A 21,078-nucleotide genomic window follows, 5' to 3' on the forward strand; every position below is an offset into this window, starting at 1 on the left:
GAGCACTTAATTAATAGTTGTTTATGTTTTTTTATTGCGCTTTCATTTTTATTTACTGACATTGCCTGTTCCGTTTAAACTGCTTTGCTAAAGATTGCGGAGAGAATGGAAGTTTCTTTTAAAGCTGTTATGTGTGCTGGACTTTGTAATTATTGTTCTTTAGAGATTAATTTCTGTGTGTTTCTTAAAGAGATTCAGATTTTCTGAGTATACTGACCTAAAAACAATGTAGGAAAAAGTAATGGTGTGTCGATGTGAGTGAATAAGTGTGTGGTACATCTGGCTGTACTTTGTCTCCACCTTGCAAACTAAATGCTGCTGCATTGAGCATTCTGCCTCAGGGTAGTTTTCTATAAGGGAGAGAGAAAGAACCCTAATGTGCTGTAAAATGTATTACATGATACCTGGGAAGTAATTAATTCATGTATTGCCAATGACACTTTCTCAATGTAGAGAAACTGTTTTATCGGTCTATTCTTGTACTCTGTGCTCTGGCTGCACTTTATTATTATTTATTGATGCTTATGCAGTTTGTATGCTCTTTCATTATATGTACAGTGATGTAGCATGCAGCTACTGCATATCCCCCAACAATCAGGGGTTGTCAGCAACTAAAATAGCCTCTGTTATTAATTTTGAGGCATCAGGAGGATTCCTTTCTTACATCCACCTCTTCCTGTTTCATTATGTTTTGTCACCCTGCCTAGTTTGTAAGTAAATATAACATTATTTGTTCAGTCATTTTTGGAAATGCAGCATTGATGAGATGAGAGCAAAACAATTTGAATGTTATTGTAGATTTATTTACTTCAATAAATGTGGCAGTAATTAAACATTTTCCGGTTTGAAACACTTTCAACTTTGCTATTAAATTATTCAAACTCACTGTAAATATATTTGGTTCCCAGAGGTATTGTGGTCAGGTTCTCTGTTTGCTTAGGTTAGATCAGGAGTGTCCAGATTCAACTTGTTCACTTCTGATACGATACCGATATCTCAGCTTTGAGTATTGTCCGATACCGATATTAACCCGATGCGATATCAGCACGAATCATACACACTTTTATTACTTATTTCGTAGTGTTGAATGTTAGAAAATGCTTTAGTGATATTACTCAAACATGTATGAGAACAAGTGATCCATTTATTATTAACCAGTGGATCTGCATGCGGGACGCAAGAGCTGCTGGACAGGAATCCTGGGTCAGACTAAATGCTGGAGCAGAATGATTCCACCGGCATTCTTATATCGGAAATTTTAAATTTACGCCGATATAATCCAATACTTGTTTTTTGTCTGAGAACGAACTGATTTCTGGTGTCAATATCAGATCGGAACATCCCTAGTTTACATTAAAAACTACCCTCTGAAAAATGAGCTGTTTGTCTCTGTTCATATAACATAAAGAGACAAAATAACTGATCAAAGTTGCTTTGTGTGAAATTATTTACTTTTTGTGTTATTTTTCATTTTATTGTCATATCTTTGCAGTCTAATTCCTTATTCAAAGATGTTTATCTTTGTTATGCACAACTGCAACTAAATGTTTGAACCATATAAAAACCATATTTACAAAATATATATTTTTTACATATTTGTTGAAACTGTCACAATGTCATGACAGTATGATATGCGACAATAATTTGTGAAAAAATTGCGCTCCTCTGCCTTCTCCCATGCTCCCAGTTTTAACTAGAAACAACCAATCAGAGTTCGGAGGCGGGTCTTAGCGTTGTCAATCACAAACTTACGTGGCAGTGCTCACAGCAGCTTTTCCCCATGAGAGGATCTTGTTGCGAATGCTAGGCTAGTTTGCATGGTCACCGATAAGGGTGGATAAGCATTTATCCTGTAACGGTAAGTTGGTTCTCCACCATTAACACATTGACCAGTGAGTATGTGATGTTGATTGACAGCGTTAAGACCCGCCTCCGAACTCTGATTGGTTGTTTTTGGTTGGAAGTGGTGCATTTCTTCAGATGTCAATAATAGCACAGAATGTAGGTGGAGGAGATTGATCTTTTCACAGATTATCTGTCTCATTGCAAACTGTCATGGCATGGTGACAGTTTTAACAAATATGTAAAAAACCTTTTTTAAAATAAAAATTACATACTGCACCTTCAAGGCTGTAGTGAGTCATATGCAGTGTCTCTGCCAAGAGCCACACAAATCCCAGAAAATTCAGTTTTTGCTAGGCTTGGCCTTAATATTTATATTTTTTCAGTCTCAAATTTCATTCAATGTGGCTTTGAAAAAGGTCTGAAAAATCTTAAATTTGACTTGCTGAATCCTGCAGATAAATAAATCCTGAATAAATTATAATGTATTTTTGGTGTAGCAAATCAGTATTGCTACACCTAAACACAACCTCAGAACAAACACAGCCCTGGACATGATCTACTGAAGCTCATGTCTTACTTTACACTCACAGTTAACCTGTCTGACTTCCACAGATATTTTGTTGTATACAAAGTGGCCTAAAGTCATCTGATATTTCCTGCAGCGTCTGTTCTCTGTGTGTGTGTGTGACTCACACACACAATTAAATATTCTTTGCCCTGGCAGTCCGTACAGGATGTGTAGTAAGCCCTCTTGGAGGTGGCGACATCGCTTCACTGAGCCACAACAATTGACAGGGGCTGCATTCATGATCACAGGGTGGAGAGACTTCAAAGAACATCTGCACAGCTCTCTTGCTGAGTCTCATTAGTATTAAACAGTAGCTGTGTGGGCATATTTTAGTGAGGAGTGAATAGATGGAAGTCCCATCAGCAGATAAGGAGGGATGTTTTGCTTTCACTCTTTTGTGCCTCGTTGTGGAGGAAGTAGGCAAATGGCATAAACAAGAGAAAGAGAAAATGTTTCTGTTGTGCTGCACAGCTAAAGGACTGTAGTTGAAGCAAAGCGTAGTGGTCCTGCTCTCTGCCTGAGTGGAACAACCCTCCCTGCATGCAGAAGCTTCTTCTCTGTTTCACTTGGCTAGTTTTCTTCCCTCGGGCCTCAAATGTATTGTAACTTTTTCATTTCTGAAATGGAGATTAGCTTCTTTCCTGGGTGGAACAGCATTAGCTGCTTTCCATTTGTTTCTGCCCTTGATGCTGTAGCATTATAATTCACGACAATGTCATGTGACACAGGCTGTAATATGAGGGTGAGGCAGCTTTGACGTTTTTATTTAGTGGCTTCTGGAAGCTGGACTGCAGTGTGGGAGTCCATAGGACTGGGGTCATGAAAATGTCTTTGTTTTTGTTTTTTCTTTTCTCTGTATAGCAGCTTTCATAAACAATCTGGAAATGTTGGGAATTTCACTGAAGTGTTTCTCATCGACAAAGATTTATGTTTCCAAACGTCATCCACATTATCTAAATGTTGAATCCATCCATTCATCCATCTTTTTGATCGGACGTCCGTCCATTCCAATGTCTTATCACTGTAGAAACATCTTCCATTTAATTCATCGTCAGGTTTAGTATTAATGCCTCAGCATTGGCAAAAAAATAAAAAGAATAGAGAAATTTGAAAAATTTGATTCTGGAAAAAATATATTTTAGACATTAAAAATGAGAAACAGTCATGTTCTACATCCAGAGTTGGCTTGTTTTTGTTTTTTTCATGTTTATACCACCTACCATTTCTCTTTTCTCCTTAACGTGACTTTGTTTCTATTCCCTCCATCTTTACATTTTGCTGCATCTGTGGGAGTGTTTTACCTCCAGCGGTCATGTATGCCACCTGCTGCTGCTGTTTCACCACCTTAGCAGCAAAGCCAACCCTAGAGAAGCCAGCCGAGAGCGGCGATCAGGGGATGTCTCAGTCTTATAGCACTTTTTATAGATGTGTTGTGTTTTCTTTTCCTTAGAATGACTGCTTTTTTAGTTCTGTGTTTAGTTTAGATCATAGCAACCTCACTATGCAGAATTACTATTTACTAGTGCACAAACTTAGGAAGAAACAATCAATGAAATGTCTTTTCTTAACCCCCACATGGAAAATATCTTTTTTTTGGTAAGATTTTCTCGTTTAACTCTGTGAGCTGGGTTTGTGTATTTATTGTTGTCTGAGCTCCAGGTCTGTGACCCACTGTGTGTCTGCGCTGACTCAGACTCTCCGTCTTCTCTAACCCACAGATCTTCTTTACAAGCCGATTGACCGTGTAACCAGAAGCACCCTGGTCCTTCATGTGAGTGCACCACAGTAACTTCCACGGCCTTAAAGGAGCAGCCAACTTAAATTGTGCGCTGGGTTATAACAATAAACACAAACTCGTATCGTGCTCCTAGCTAAAGTTTTTCCAGTGTCTTGTGAAGGTTTTCACACAACTTTGACATTTTTACATTTTGTCAACCCTGAACTGTAATGGGGCGCATGTGTAAAGTGGAAGGGAAATGATAAATGGCTAGATACTTTTATTGTGAAGCTGTGTGGGTGTTTATTCAGCTCCCACTTACTCTTACACCCTGAAATAAAATCCTATCATATTTTTCTTTTGTAGTTTCCCTCCCATTTCACAGATATGCACTACTATGTGTCATTCTATAACATAAGATTCCATAAAATACAAACTATACGAAGCAGTCTTGGGGATTCTGGTCTTTACCAGCTTTTAAGATTATATGAATCTTAGTCAAGTGTTCAAAGGCCAAATCGACACTGTTGTTATTATTAATGGAACCAAAATGGCTCAACTTTTGTGTAAGGAAAAAACTTACCAGTCAGTACGATTTTTTTAAAACTCGATTCTAGACAGGGGTGCTCCGCTAATTCGGCCCCGATTTCCCTAATTATGGAAGATCAACAATCGGCCGATACTTGCATCTGAATTTGATCTTTTCCACCAATCTACTCTACTGCGGTCAACATCTAAAAAAATCAACCACTGTCTACTTTTGCTCTTTTGTAAGAGTGACTGACAGTTCAGCCCAATAGGTCAGGTCTGCACGTGTGCATTTATAATAGTCACCCCAATCTGTCTCTAATTTGGCAACTTTTCAGAGAATAAAAAATTGGAATTGACCAAAATCAGAATTGATCGGCCAAAAAACTGCAATCTGTGCACTTCTAATTGTAGAGCATCCTTTAGCAACAAAGACTTGAAGTGGTTGTTGCAGTTCTTTGACCTCTCTTGACGTCTCAATGCATCAGTTCTTAATCAAGATTAGGTCTGAATTTGTCAACAATTTAATTTTCTTTTTTTTCAACCCTTCTTTTATAGATTATCTTCCATATTTGGAATGATAGTCCCACTTTTTTCCAACCCTTTGTTGTTGGAAAGATGGCCTCGTATTTGACCCAGAAATCTGAGTCAAATACTTTGTTCTTATCTGACCAAAGGAAAATCTTGTGGCTCATTCAGCCAATGTTCCAAGCTTTGGTATCCTTCCATTTTCATTTATACAACAGGCATTCTCTTTCTTAAGAAAGAAAGAGAATGCCTGTTGAATGCCTGTTGTATGCCTGTTGTAGTAAGACTTTCTTAAAAAAGAGAATGCCTGTTGTGAACGTTTAGTATTTAGCAAGCTGTCTGAGGCTTGTAGAGTATTGCAATGTGGCTTTGAGGTCTTTTGTTGGCTCAGACTGACAGAATACCAACCTCACAGGAAATGGTCTTATAAACCTTCCCAACAATTGCTTCTCTAAGGGTATTGTTGATGTCTTTTCAGCTTCTGCATCTTTAATAGTGACTGGAAAGGGAAACCCAGATTTGTTGTTTCCAGCCCCAAACCGGCTTGCACCTTAAATGAGCAAACATTATTCAGAAACTGTCAGCCATGGAAGCAGTTTACGCCTGTGTGTGCGCGTGGTTGTGTTACGGGAGTGCTTCACATGCATATGCTTGCATAAAGCTGGCAGAGAAACAACAAGCCTTTCACTCTGAAACGGCTTTCAGTTCATGCTGCTGTCATGCCTGCTAACCATGCAAGGAAAATTGGCGGCGCTCATTCTGGAGCGAAGGCTGTTCCAGGCCGTCCTGTCATCAGGAATCATCAAAAACAAGGAACTGATATTACTTTAGTGAACATTTTCCTTGTTTGATAGGAAATTAAAAACTAGAAAGTAAGACTGAATGCATTTTTAGATAGTTTGATTTGTTTGTTGGCTGGAACAGGACCTGCTGAAGCACACGCCCAAGGACCACCCAGACTTCCCTCTGCTGCAGGACGCGCTGCGGATCTCTCAGAACTTCCTCTCCTCCATCAACGAGGAGATTGACCCTCGCAGGACTGCCGTCACTACGCCTAAAGGAGAGGTATGTGGCACTTTAAAAAGAAATAAATAAATAAAAAACCACAACCTTTGCAACCGCAGGATTCACACACAAATACAGCTGAGTCTATTCAAATGATGCCTCCCTTTGAAGTGAGCGCCTGCTACCCTGTGCGCGTTTTTAATCTGTCAGTAGGAGTTTACCTCTGGTGTTCTTCCAGGCGCGTCAGCTGGTGAAGGATGGATTTCTGGTGGAGGTGTCGGAAAGCTCCAGGAAGCTCCGGCACGTTTTCCTCTTCACTGATCTGCTTCTCTGTGCCAAGATGAAGAAGACAGCTGTGGGGTGAGTGTCATCTGTCAGACTGAAAAACTGTGATCCAGTCTCCTACTGGAACTGCCGAATGAAAAGCTCTGCCTTCAGACTTGAACTCGGCTCACTCTGACATTGGAAAAAAATCAAACTTGACAAAGAGTGAATTTTGGTCTTAAAAATCTGTCTCATCCACAGACTGCAGCTGTGACAAGTGATGTGTATATTTTATATTTTTTTTACATTTATTTTTGCACAAATAAATGTAAAATAAAAAGGCTTAACCTTTGGCTAGAACATAACATATACACAGTTATTACAGTGTATATGTAATTTTACATATATTTATTATTACAATAACTCAATATTGGTTATTGAGTTGTTCTCAATAACCAATAACATAAATCTCAACCTCTTCTTGATGATTTCACTTTGAGGTTGGAGGATTTGTCTCTCTTAGCTTCTGCCAGTCAGACGTTTTGATGATGCTAACATTAAAAAATACACTATTAGCCTTTGTTCTCACAACAAGCAAATGCGAAATAATGCCTGTATGCTAAAACCCTCCTCCCAGCTCTGATTGGTTGTTTCTGACCGGGAGCGGCGTATTTCCACAGATGGTGGTAGGGCCACTGGGAGGAGGTGGAAGAATTTTTCACAGATTATTTGGCTCATAAATAGTGACAGTTTTAACAAATATGTAAAAAGAAAGAAAAAAAAAAAAGGCATTTTTATTTTGAGCTGCTTTTACAGAAAAAGCAAGTGACCAAAACAAATCTCTCCTCCTTCGAGCCTGACTGTTTCTTTTTGTGGTCCTCATCATCCCTCACTCCCCGCTCCGATTGTTGCCATAACTACCACGGCTGAAAGTCAACAATAATGGCCTGTGCCGTTATCTCAGCAGGCCACCTCCAAGCGACACATGGAGCAGAGCAATCATCCAGAAACTCAATCACCCTGTGTTAAATTACTGGGGACCTCTAATCCTGCTCAATTCCAAGATTATCTCTGTTATGTCATTTGATAATCATTCATGTTCATGATGTAGAAAATATGGCAAGATGTCTTGCCATGTCTGGTAACGAAGGGGTTCAATTATTCCCATGTCAGACAAAACAGTGAACTAGACATAGGGACACAAACTGTGAAAAAAATGACATCTTCTTATAATCTATAATATAGTAATGTTATGTTTAAAAAAAAGGAATTACCTGGTTGTTAGCAACTTTAGTTAACTACATTGACAAAGTGCAGTGCATTTTTTTTTTTTTTAATCTAAGTAGACAAAAGAGTGTGTTTGACATTGGTGTTCTTGAATGTGCCTTTTGAGAACATCTGAGATTATGACTTCAAGATCATGAATCTTCTCAAAGGGCTGGTTGTGCCAGAATATATTGATAAAACCATTTAACAAACTGTTAAAATATTAATAAACAGCTGTGTCTACATTTAGTATGTACTACTTAAAATAAAATAATATTCTGTATATTGTATTTAAAAAAAATATCAAAATCACTTATTTTGTGAAGCTACTTTAGAAACAGAAAGAAATTTTGCGATGTTTGTGCTGATGGATGACAGTAAATGTGACTTTTTATGACTCTGCATCAGTCACAAACTTTAACTTGACATCAAGTAAGGCTGAGGCAGCAGCATAGTAGACGTAAGGAATACTGACTCAATTATGCATTAGCGCTAAAAGGTGCAGGGATCTGTTGATTTTGAGTAAATTTCAGCAAAATACTTGAAGGATTTATGTAATTTGACTGTATGCAGATGAAAGCTGCTTTGATTTGCAACCACACAACTGTTATTCTGAAGGTTTTATTCATGCAATGATTACAACATGGTCATTCATTAAATGTGTTTTACTCACATTCATTTTGCTTAATTGCTTAAAATAATGAAGACAATGCGTGCTGCGAAGTTAATATGAACATGGAGTCTTTATGTATGCACTCTTGAGTAGCTGCCTGAGCAAGTGTGGCACTATAATGAATGGAGTGTGCTGCTTGATCATTTAATGCTCATTAGAGGCACAGAACATTGCTGTCTTCAGCCCCTCATCTAGTAGAGCTAACACTACACATCTAACATTTTTATTAATATAGATTTGTGACACAAATAGACTAAGAACAATTCATTATTCTGCAGCTTTCAAGTTACATTAACCTACTTAATAGAGACATGCTTTTATAAATGGAAAATTAGGGAATAGGCCTTTAAAAGATGGTGCTCTTATTTATCCAATCGCTTTACTCATTGGCCTTGGCTGAATATGCAAGGTAGTCTTATATTCTAGCTTTAGCAAAGATGTGTAAATCATATTTTCTATTTGACTTGAACTAATTTCTATCCATTCTGTGGGGGTGTGTGTGTTTGTGTGTGTGTGCAGTCGCCACCAGCAGTATGAGTGCAAGTGGTACATTCCTCTGGCTGTTTTAACCTTCCAAACCCTGGACGACTCAGACTCCTGTCCGAGCATCCAGGTCCTGCCGGAGCATGAGATCGAAGAGATGAAGATGAAGATCTCAGTTTTAAAGAATGAGATACAGAAAGAGAAGGTAAGCTTTGTTTTGTTTTGCTTTTTTCCCTGATCCAAACTATTTATGTAGGTCCTGATCTTTAATTCAGCTCTCAGAATGGACTGAAACTTATTTCATGTTGTAATAATACAAAAGTCCTAGATTGAGAGTTTGTTTGTTTGTTTTGTCTTTATCAAGGTAGCCTTCAGTGTTTTTATTTCAAACTGGGACTTTCCAGTTCTCATTACATCTAATCATGAGCTGAATCTTTTGCTGTTAGGAGAAAGATAAGCACAAACAAGCGAATGACAGACTTCCATGGAGATTTGTGTTTATGTAAGTGATGCAAGTGACTCCTTACTGGAACAGCTGTATCTTTATTTTTAACTGTGCTTTTGTCACCCACCCTTATGTTTGTCCTGGCAGAGTAGAGCCGGGACATTACAGACATCTACAAATATTAAGCAAAATGAAAAAATCTTTTGTGTTTTTTTTTTTTTTTTAGCTCCTGCTGTTGTGGCTTTCCTGCTCTGATCTTTTGTTTATGTATGATTCACCTTGGCATCCTAACTATGCAACAATTTAGCTTAATTTCCAGAACTTTGTATTTTTCCACAGGACATTGTTTGATGTTTTGCCACTATGTGGTACAAAACAATTGTGATTATGTAAACCGTGCCTGCTGATACTGAGAAGAACGCTCCCCTTTCTACAAGCTGCTTTTTGATTGTGTTGAGCGTGGTGGAAAATAAAATTCTTGTTACAAAAAGATAAGTTCTGGAGTTATGAAAGTAAAGCCATAAACAATGATTCCCTCTTATATGGAACAATGATTCACAATGATTCCATCACAGCAATCACAATTTAGCTTATATAAAGTCACGCCAAATAAACTGAATGGATTTTCCGGACGCATACTTCCTGTTTAATTCATTTTGAAGCTGACAAGAAGTTAAAACTAATACAGCACAGTTTGCTACGACTATCTCCCGTGATTATTTTACAGCATTTATACCCTGAAATTGAATTAAAATCATTTTAAAGTCAAAGGAATTTTGTAATAATTTACAGAATTTTAGATTTTAAAGCTCGTCCCATAGAGGTACAAAGAAATATCAAATCACAATTCCTTGTTCTAGCAATTCTTAATCAGTTCAAAATCCTCAAAAATCTATTTTAAAATGCTTATAAATCATACTTCTACTTGCAAGTATACTGCATATCTCATTACATGTTCATTCGGCCGCTGTACAGCAGAGTAGTTAGCAGCTAGTTCTCTGTCTGAATAGAGCGCGCTAGCATTTAGCATGAGGAGAGCGTGAAAGTTCAAGGTTTAATTTGAATGCACTTTGGTTAAGACAGTGAAGTCTATTTTGTTTTAAACTCAAGTTGTAGAGATTTACAAAACATAAATGCACTATGACTGTATAGTGTATTGTATTTTTGGTCAAAGGTCAATACACTATGGTAGACTGAAGTGTGCTTAATTTTTGGAAAATTATATTTTATGCACAAACTTATTTGTAAACGGACTAAATTTGATCCAGTACGGAACCTTCAAGAATTGTTTTAAGTGTTCTATTTGTTTACACTGTATTTTGCTTTTGTCAGTCATAATTTAATCTGCATATTTTTCTTTCTGCAAACAGAAAATTTTTTTCTGAATTGAGTCGGGACCCTAAAACTTAGAATCTTGTGAAAATACACATTGGCAGCTTAAGTGCCGGGGATGAATTGTTTCATTTGCTAACAAATGTAGTAAATTAGTAACTATCCCAGTTTTAAAGTTTACAGAACAGCATAAAAGGGATTTTATTAGTGAAAAGTCTGAAATGAAGGAATGTTGAACATCTGCTCATTGCACCCATCTAAAAATAGTTTAGGCTAGATCTAAGAAGTACTACTATTTTGTAGTAAGATGGAGGTAAAAGAATGTATCCCAGGATATTAACCCGGTTTTTGTTGTGGAAATGTGCCGTTGTGTCATCGCGTCTTGTTAATCCTCGTTAGTGCTAAAAACAAATCAGTTGCTAAAAAGAGCTGAAATATCAGATGTTGTGACTCTTACCAGTTTCAAGTACTTTCAGTAAAGCACAGTGTCATCCAGGCCGAGTTGTATCACCGCCATCAAGAGCGGAGAGTTCCTGTTATTCCCCTCTCACGGCGCTTGGCTCGCCCACTCGGGGCACACTGAGTGGCCACTGCTGATATTTCCAGTCACCAGAGGCCGGTGGAGGGAGAGATTCAGCTGATTGTTGTCTGGGAGGCTCTGAGTCACAGCTTCCTGGTGAAGACTGAGAGGATTTATTTGCTTTTTCTTTCAGTCCTGACAAAAAAAATAAAACCCTGCAGTTATAAAATGCGCTTAACGGCATAGAGCTTACGTTTTATAGCTTATCCAGTCTTTTTATATAAAATGATTGAGAGCTGAATATGAACTGGCAACATTGGTGTTGGCAGGAGATTCTTGAAAATCTGAAGAGGAACACAAGGAAGTTTTTTTTCTTTTTTTTTTATCTGGTTGAAGTTGTCCTCATTTTACCTACAAACAAAGCAGATGCGGTGAAGTTATCAAATTGAAAAAGTACAAATTTCTTCTTTTTTTTCCATCCAACAGAAAACACCAGGTCCTGATCTTATGAAGCATTTCTCAGAACATTTTGAACACCTGCTGACTCGATAAATCACAACCAGCATTGGGTTTCTAAGTGATGCTTCAGACTGTAAACGACAGTGGAATGATACATGCTTTTACCTGATTCATTTGGAAGTAGAAACATTGACAAACACACTTTAGAAAATTTATTTGAATGGGAAAATTATTTGCAAAAGTAAACCAAACTTTTCTCTTAATTTTCTCCTGTACCAAAATTACCACCAGCTTTCAGCAGGTGGTATTTTTTCCTTGCAACTTATCTACGGCAGTTGCGTTTTTTGAGATTTCAAAGTTGTTTTCTCTTGCTATTATTTACATAAATAGGCACTGCCTTCCCCTTAAATGTCTCCTTAATGCTTTATTTAAATTTTCCAGCGCTAAGTGCCGCTATTAGCTCATCAAGGCTAATTTGGAGACAAATGTTCAATTTCGGTTAGATTTTGAGCTGAAATAATGAACATGTCGATATATTCCATGAAAGAATTCATAAGTCAGATGTTTTATTTTCTATTCTTTCTATTTCTCACTTTATCTTCTCAATTCAGTTGCTAATTTGTCATATCTTTATATAAATATCAATAAATCCACAAGTAGATTCATGATACAGTTAACAAAAGAAAAGGGAAAATTATCCCTTTTTTTTGGAGCTGAAGTTCTAATCAAAAGTCATGCCAAGTCTAAAAACATGCATGTTGTGATGAGTTTTGCCACTAGTAGAGTTCTGCCCCTCCTCCTTACAAGCCTCTCTTATTTCAGATAACTAACCACACAGTATCTTCATTTTGTGTGTTTGTGCAGAAAGCTCCAAAGGGTCAGAGCCGTGCGGAGCGTCTCAGGAAGAAGATGAATGAGCAAGAGTCATGGCTACTCCTGCAATCCCCCACCATCCCGTTCCGCATCCACAACAAACATGGAAAGGTACTGATGGCCCAATTGTTGGCAGTTGCAATGCTCAAGACTGACCACTAGGTGGAGCGATAAACCTTTGAGTAGTTTGTGACGGATTAGAGCTAGAATCCCTAAAATCCAATTCCCAACTCTTTGTTTTTCTTATTTTCGGTGACTTTCTAAAAAAGTTTTTTTTATTTAAAATGTTATTTATTGATTAAAACATTTATGCATTTGTTTGCAGAGCTATCTGTTCCTCCTCTCTTCTGATTATGAAAGGGCAGAGTGGAAAGAAAGCATCCAGAAACTCCAAAAGAAAGGTAACTGGCTTTAATTAAACAGTTTTGTTAATAAGGATGAAGTGTGACTTAATTAAAAATAAACGTCACACCAAATTTTGCTGTTTATTTTAAATCAGATCTCCAGGCTTGTGTGCTAAGTTCTGTGGAGCTCCAGGTCTTGACCAGCTCCTGTTTCAAACTCCGAACCGTCCACAACATTCCTGTCACAACCAACAAAGACGGTACGACACACTCACACAAAGACTCTCTTTTATAATCTTGTGTTTAAACCCTCACATAGTTTAAATTCACACACACAACGGTTTCTTCCCCAGCCCCTTCTGCACAAAAAAGACACATAGCGAAAGCTGGGGCCCTTTAGGAGATGAATCCGGGATGCAATATGTTTCTCATCTAGCTCATAGCGGCCACTGCCATGCCGTGTGTCGGCGTTGAGCCCCCAGCTCCTATGTTTGTTTTTGCTTCAGATCTCTGCATTGCAGCTCCTCTCAGTGACGGGAGGTTGGGTGGAGGGGGGTGACATTAAAGCCATCTGGCCGACCCGCTCTGATCCCCTTCCTCAATTGCCAAGAGGTTCTGTCATCCACTTGAAATCCTCAAAGCTGGCAGGAAGGTCTCGGGAAAACAATGTTTGATTCTTGCACAAGAGAATCTGAGTGAGATGTTTAATGAGGCTGCGGAGGTTTCTGGGTTTGCATACCTGTAAACGTTGAAGTGCTGGAAAAATTCCCCGCTGTCGTGTTTTTACATTGTGGCACCCACACTGAAGCCACAGCTGTGTAACCTAATAACTGTGTTGTTGGTTCCCTATAATTCTAAATCCAGGCATAATATTTATTTATGCTCCAGCTAATGATAAGAAAAATAACAGATTGTGTTTTTACTTGGTATATAAAAAGTTAGACAATATTCTAATGGTGCTGTTTTTTCTTTTCGTCAAAAGTTCAGTGAATTGGGGCGTGCCGTGGTGGCGTAGGGGTTGGCGCGACCCGTATTTAGAGGCCTTTAGTCCTCGACGCGGCCGTCGCGGGTTCGACTCCCGGACTCGACGATATTTGCCGCATGTCTTCCCCCCTCTCCTTCCCAGTTTCCTGTCAGCCTACTGTCATATAAGGGACACTAGAGCCCACAAAAGACCCCCTGGAGGGGTAAAAAAAAAAAAAAGTTCAGTGAATTAAGCTTAATATTGTGGGTGCAGTTGACGACCACAAGGCTAACATGGGCCACCTACTGACCTTCACACTTGCCTCTACTAACAACGTGTATGCAGGGTGTCAGTGCATCCTTTAAAAGTTTTAAATTTGTGTGTTATTCTAACAGTGTGTATAAAATCAAGGTCTTGAATTGGCTTAAATTCCTAAAAAAAAGAAGAAAGTCTTAAATTGTCTTAAATTCTTTAATCACAAGTCTTAAATTTTGTCAAGGCAAGACTATTTAATACAATTTCTGTCTCACAGGACTTTTCTGTCAGGCAAAGGTTTGATTTGTATGAAAGCATCGCCATTGTGTTCTGCGACTCGAGGCTATTGAGGCTACTACTAGCAAGCTGCTAGCTAACTAGCTCGATTTTTGCCTCTATCTAAGTGTAAATTTATCAACAGTTGGCTGTGCGATGTTTGTTTTTGCCACTGGCTGACTTCTTCTGCCAACCCATTTGAGGTTAGGTGGCAAAAAAAAAAAAAAAAATTAAACCTGGAAATATGGCTGTAGAGCGTTACATGTGAGAAGCACAAGTCAGGTCTACATTTTTTCTACATTTGTTGCATAACAAGCAACACATTTGTAGTTTTTGTGATCTTGAACATGATTTAAGGTGGCATTAAAATAAGGTCTTAAAAGTCTTAAATTTGACTTTCTGAAACCTGGTGATATTTATTTTATTGGAATTATTTATACCAGAGCAACACAAATTAAAGCATAATTATAAAGCCAAAGGAAAACGATACGAGTATTTCAAAGGGTTTTGCAGATAAAAAAAAAAAAGTTTGGCAAGTGTTTGTATTGGGCCTTCCTGAGTCAAGTGTTTGTAGAACCAACTTTTGCAGCAATTACCGCTACAGTTGTTTAGTCATGCCTTTACCGGCAGGATTTATGACCCGAAACCCACTGTTGTGTTTTGACTGGGCCATACAGATTTGATTTAAAGCATTCAATTTTACTTTCTCATGTGGTTGCAATGTGACAAAATGTTAAAAAAAGTTCAAGAAGTATAAATGTGTTACTGTAAAAAAAAAGCTTTCCATCTCTGTTACCGCAAGTAAGTTTCAACCAAAGATGTTTTGAGTTTGTTTTTAAAGAAAGCTCAAATCTTGCGATTAGTGTAAGCTTTTTTGACCAATTCCTTGATAGAAAGCAGCAGAAATGCAAAGACTTGAGTGACATAGGATGTAAAGAGGAGGAACTAGAAATATAATTACTTTCAGTGAAATCTCTCTTGCTTACGTCACTCATTATTTACCTGATATCATATTAAATGTGTAAAGATCTGTTTCGGTGGAGAAGCTTACAGGCCACCCCGAAGCTGAACTCTATGAACCACCTCCCTGTGAAACTTCCCAGTTGCATATAGAAAATACTCCCCCCCACACACACACACACACATATTTAATCCCAACGATGTCTATTCTCCACCACCTACGCTGGACCTCACTATAGTCCTGTCAAACCTCATCGTAGTTTATTTACCAGGAAACAAGCAAACTTCACAGGGTTTAACCAGAGCAAGAATTCATCGTCTTGAAGTGTTTGTTGGTGAGACGTTTTGAGGGGGGGGTTCTGTCTACTCTTCCACACAACATTCAGCTCAGCTGGCTGACAATGTGTAGTCTTAGACCAGCAGCATGAACAGAAATAGTTTGGGCTGACTGATCTTCAAATAGTGAAGTTTAGCTCTTTTTTTTTATGCTTACGGAGACACTCTGAGCATAAATGAATTGGAGTTCATTTTTACATTTATTTTGACTTAATAGTTTGGGGAACCAATTATATTGACTTTGGGGATAGTGTGTAAAACAATAATAATTACCAACATGGAGTTTTATTCCCCACTAAATAAATATCCTAAACCTTTTCAGTAAGTTCCAGTAGGGCTGGACGCTACGGCTGAAAAACGAATCAGGATAAAAAGCATTTTATATCAGTCGACATCAATAATTATTGATCAGTTTTTCTTGTTTTAAATATCTGAATTACTGTCAAACTAGTGGTGTGGCATTTCACCTTTTATCCACAGTTTTCAATCCATGTCATTGTTTTTTTTATTTCTAAGCAGTTAATAACTGACTACTTTTCTCTGCCTACATTCCCCAGAATGCTGTGCGGTTCTGAATTGGAGTCCAGTGAATATTCTATACATTAAATATCTGATATAGTATTATCTATTGATATTAATCATATGTCCATTGCAATATATATTGTTATTGATTTACCGTCCAGCCCTAAGTTAAGCTTATGGTGATGAGCTGAAGGTTTTTATGCATCTTCACCAGGGGTGAAATTGCATAAATTAATCTACATTTTACGTAAAAGAAACTCTTTTTCTAACTTTTAGGTGAGGAACGATACTATTTCTAACTTCACCTGATACGGTATGTTTCAATAACAGCTCTGTTGGCTTGTTTTCCAGATGAGGAGACCCCCGGCCTGTACGGCTTCCTGCATGTGATCGTCCGCTCTGCCACGGGATTCCAGGAGTCGGCCAGTGAGTTGTCAGCTAAAATTCATGCTTTTTGTGTCTTATATCTAAAACCTGCAGGAATCCACTGTACCTATATGTGATCACCAGAAACATTAATGCCCAGTCAGTCACTGCAGCCTGCCCATGTCTCTGACAACCTGCACTATTTCAACTGACTCAGAAAGCACTTCAGGCACATACAATGGAATAAAAATCAGCCACGCTCGCTTTCGATGCAGAACTGCAGCCAAACATGCTGAAACGCTTTGTTCACTTGCTCTGAGATTGCCCACTTTAAACAACAGTTTCTTTTGTGCATTCTTTGTAACTCTTGGTTCGTTGTTGGCAGAGAGTGGTGTTGGGCTTGAAACCACCGAGACCGTTTCAGACATGTCAGCGGTGGACAGCTCCTGCTTCACCACACTTTGCTACCTTTGTTGAACAAATACTAGATCAAATATCAGAGGGCTGAGGCAGAGAGGGAGAGATATGACTTTTCTTTTTCTTTATTATTTATTATTTTTTCCAGTTACCATGACAGCCCTGCGTCTGTATAGGAAAGCTAGTCCACTAGAATGTCCTGGTTAATGGATTGGAAAGCTTTCTCTCTCTACTCTGAAAGACTGTTTGATCCTTGATGGAGCGGAGTGAGCTGACGGGTTTGAAATGAGTAGGTGTGTGTGTGTGTGTGTGTGAGGAGATGTTGAGGTGGTGGGGTGGGTTCTCTGATACAATTTGTGGGCAGCATCTAGTGAAGCATGCAGATTCAGGGTGGGGAATGGCAGCCATGGTGACGGTGAGGAGTAGATCGTGCGTCGGTGTTGGAGGTCACTCTGATGGCCGTTCCTCATCTTCTGCATTATAAATGACTCCATTTGATCACACAGTTAAATGCAACAGCAAATAATCTTACCAGAAAATGCTGGACTAAATGAAGTCATTTCACAACTGAAACAAAAATGTCAGATATAATGGAGAACTAAGGAAATGGAATCGTGTCATATTTATAATGAGGAACACCAACTAAACTGAGATATAAACTTATCAGAACAGTTGAATAGAAACATGGAGGGAATATTCAGTAAATATTTGATCGGCTTGTAACAGCAAAAAAAATTACTTACAAGGTTAAACTTCACAGCTGGGTTGCATTAGGCGTGTATTTAGTCCAAAGTCTTTTCTTCTGCTGCCCACAGTTGAACACAGCCAGATTTTATCTACAGCGCCATCTACCCTACTAAAAGGCAAACTGCAGTTCCTTGACATAAGTAAAGGCCAAAGGGACGCCGCTCATGGCTGAACCCTCTGAAGATTGTTCTGTTGCTAAGAGAAAACCACATATTGACCCAAAAAACTGTTTTGTTTCAGTAAAATGTGTTAAAATTCACATCTGGAAATTTTTTTATGTCCATTTCTATTGGGATTATGATTTTTTTCTTACAATATACAGCTTATACAATCTGTGTAGCACCACTGCAAAGACATTAAAGTTGTAGTGATGTGAGCTTCCTTTCTGGTCCTCGTCAGCGTTAATGCAGCTGTATTTTGTAGTAACTGCAGCGCGGCTTCGCTCTGCTGGAGGAGACGACCAGGAATTGTTGTTTTCAGCCCATTTTAAACCTTGAATTAGCCTTTCAGACTTGGATGAAACATAACAGGAGATTTTTCCTCTTCATCTGAAGGGTTCATTGCTAATGTTAGAACACGAGTTTTTCTCTCTGAAGCTCTGTGCCTATTATTGAAACAAGTGGTACTTTTTTCTGATTAAGCTGAAGAAAAGTTCCATGTTAAATCATCCATGACTTAATAAGTACAATTCTGCTCAGAATGCATCACTGCTAAGCTGTGTAAGGTAGCATGATACCTGACTTAAAGCTGCTTGTTTTAGAACCACATCTGTGTAATTAGTTCTCTCAAAATGTAAATGTGACACAAATTATCAATTTTTAAGGCTGCGTCGTGCTTTTCCTTACATTCTAGACTTAAAACTAATCAGTATGGACCAGAGGACGTTATTGGGGTCTGTTATTTGTGTCAAAACAATCTCTGCTCAACAGGAAAGTGGCTTTAAATTCAGCCCAGGGCAAAACTTAGTCTAACTGGGTCACAGCAGCAGAAACTGGGAGTTGAGCGTGTCACAAAAACTGCTTGTTAAAAAGGAGGTCTAACCTAATACACCAACAACAACAAAAAAGGTGAAAACAGATCACGCTACTTTATTCTGAGTTTTTATTTTCGTTTGTCAAAGTGACAGCAGCACTCTGCAGCCTGAGCTGTGTTGGAACAGGGTGAACAGATCCAGATAAGAACATGTAGGCCAAACGGTAAGAAATGTGCGGCGACATCCCCGAAATCATCCGACCAGAATACCTGCTCTGAGACAATGGAAGGATAGATGGCTGTATTGTTTCAGCACTAACAACTTTCTGTCCAATTCAACGTTCGCTCCTTGTTTTCCCATTTCCCAGCTTTTATTAATTTTCCCTCTCTAGATTGAATAAAAACAGCTCCTGTTCTTTGCTCATTTGATTTGTTCCCGTAAAACAAATATTTTGTCCTGAAGCCTTGAAGCAAAACCTAGAACCCACCATGCTGGTGGCTGCAGAGCGCTGATTAGACTAACTGATTAGCACTTGCCTCTAAACTCTGTGGACCCGCAGTTTGACCCAACATTCAGCATCGCCTCGGGCGCAGGTTAGCCTCCTGTGTGAGCGTACGCACACACACACACGCACACACGCAAGCACAATGGCTGTGCTCCTTAGCTAATTAAGATGAAAAAGGATGGGATCCATTACCCGGTATTTAGAGGTCGAGACCCAATCCTGACCAATTTATTCCCCCACTCCTCTTTCCCAACGGGCAAGCCTGGTGGTGACTTGCCAGGAAAATAAAAACTCGTGGACTTCTGCCCCGCTTGCCGAAGACCCCCTGGATACAGTGCAGAGAAGCAAAAAAAAAAAAAAAGCCCCTCTAAATATGCTTCCTATGGCCTCGTTTGAGTTTTTGGGCCGGGGTTCATACATTTTTTTGATAGAGAAAGGAAGTCGACTTTCAGAGAGTAAGGCTGCAACTAATAATTATTTTAGTAATCGATTATTCTAACGATTAAGCAACTAAAAATGGCCACATTCTACAGATTTTTCATTTAACCATGTAAGCATTTCTTATACAATAGTAGAAATGCATTAAAAGACGGAAATAAACAATTTAGTTCATTTCCTCAAATAAAAAAAACATGCATTTTATTGCACCAGATGCAATGACAGCATTACTTTAGTACATTTTTACCGGGTGAAGCTAAAATTATGCCACGTGAGGAGTTTTAGCTAAGACAGATTTACGGAATATAAAATGCAAAATATCTGAATTTTTGCACAGTTTTGGCTTAGTCTAAATACTCCCATTAATGACTAATTGACTACTAAATTAGTTAACGATTATTTCAATAATCAATACATCACGATTCATACGAATAGTCTTTTCAGCCGTAGTTTCTGTCAGCTGTGACTATCGGCAATTCATGGATACGATGGCGTTATCAACGTTGACAGTTGCCATAGCGACTTCCACAAGCATTCAAACCTCTTGAACCTCACCACAAACTCCAAAGTTTTTGGTATTTTATGTGACTGGCCAACACAAAGGAGTAATTTTTTGTGTAAAATGAAAAACATTCTTGCTGTTTTGATTTTTTGTTTTGGCAATAAAAACCTGAGAAATATGGTGTGCATGTGCATCAACCCTGTTGTGGGCAATGCTTCTCTTTAGCAGCAACATGGAAGCTGGTTAAGAAAACCTGTTAGAAAATGCCAGTGACCTGGATCTGGGATGGCATCTACAGCTGGACTCCTACGAGTTGGATCAAATCAGCTTCATGTTAGAGTGGCCTAGTAAAAGTCCAGAGCTGATTAAAATGTGCATGACTTGAACGTGTCTCTGAATGTTCGAATCTTACCCCAAAATTGGTGCTTCTGCCAAGTATTGATTCAATACACTTTTAAATATATATATATATATTTTAAGAAACTTCAAAAAAGGAATCATGTTCTTCTTCTTTTATCCTTTTCTTAGAGTTAAAATAAACATTTTGATATTAAATATCAAGACATATGCAGCTGTCTAAGCAGCTACATTATGTAGGGGAAGTGTACAATAATTGCTTCATTTCCCACATGGTCCAGCTGAATTCCCCTCTGCTGAACTTCCCTCATAGCACTGGCACTAATCTCTTCCTCACTGGGACGAATTATGCCCGGACCTTTCAGGATGTTGAGAAAATAAACAAAGATGGAGTCAAACCAGATGGAATAAGACTCCGTGTTCCTCTGATAGTTATCTGAATGCAGTCAAGGTGTGGATCGCACTTTTCTTGTACTTTCAATTCAATGTTCTTAGTCTTTGAGTAAAGATGCGAAGGTGAGATTTACTCACATTCACATTCCCCCACACCTATCATTGTGAGCGTCCCTGTGAGAGGTCAAAGCACACAGCCATCCGTCATGCTGTCTGG

General features: G+C 38.6%; 1 protein-coding gene across 7 annotated transcripts in view; it reads left to right on the forward strand.

The window, feature by feature from the left end:
* abr (ABR activator of RhoGEF and GTPase) overlaps nucleotides 1-21,078 on the forward strand; it is a 133,046-nt gene that overhangs the window by 67,180 nt on the left and 44,788 nt on the right. For all 7 annotated transcript variants that reach the window (XM_032575608.1, XM_032575609.1, XM_032575610.1 and 4 more), the window contains 8 exons: nucleotides 4,132-4,184; nucleotides 6,111-6,251; nucleotides 6,430-6,551; nucleotides 8,914-9,082; nucleotides 12,498-12,617; nucleotides 12,832-12,907; nucleotides 13,006-13,110; nucleotides 16,515-16,589. In XM_032575608.1, coding sequence (XP_032431499.1) covers nucleotides 4,132-4,184; nucleotides 6,111-6,251; nucleotides 6,430-6,551; nucleotides 8,914-9,082; nucleotides 12,498-12,617; nucleotides 12,832-12,907; nucleotides 13,006-13,110; nucleotides 16,515-16,589 — 861 coding nt within the window. The remainder of the gene's footprint in view (nucleotides 1-4,131; nucleotides 4,185-6,110; nucleotides 6,252-6,429; nucleotides 6,552-8,913; nucleotides 9,083-12,497; nucleotides 12,618-12,831; nucleotides 12,908-13,005; nucleotides 13,111-16,514; nucleotides 16,590-21,078) is intronic.

Source organism: Xiphophorus hellerii, chromosome 11 (assembly GCF_003331165.1).
Source record: "Xiphophorus hellerii strain 12219 chromosome 11, Xiphophorus_hellerii-4.1, whole genome shotgun sequence".
NCBI lineage: Eukaryota > Metazoa > Chordata > Actinopteri > Cyprinodontiformes > Poeciliidae > Xiphophorus > Xiphophorus hellerii.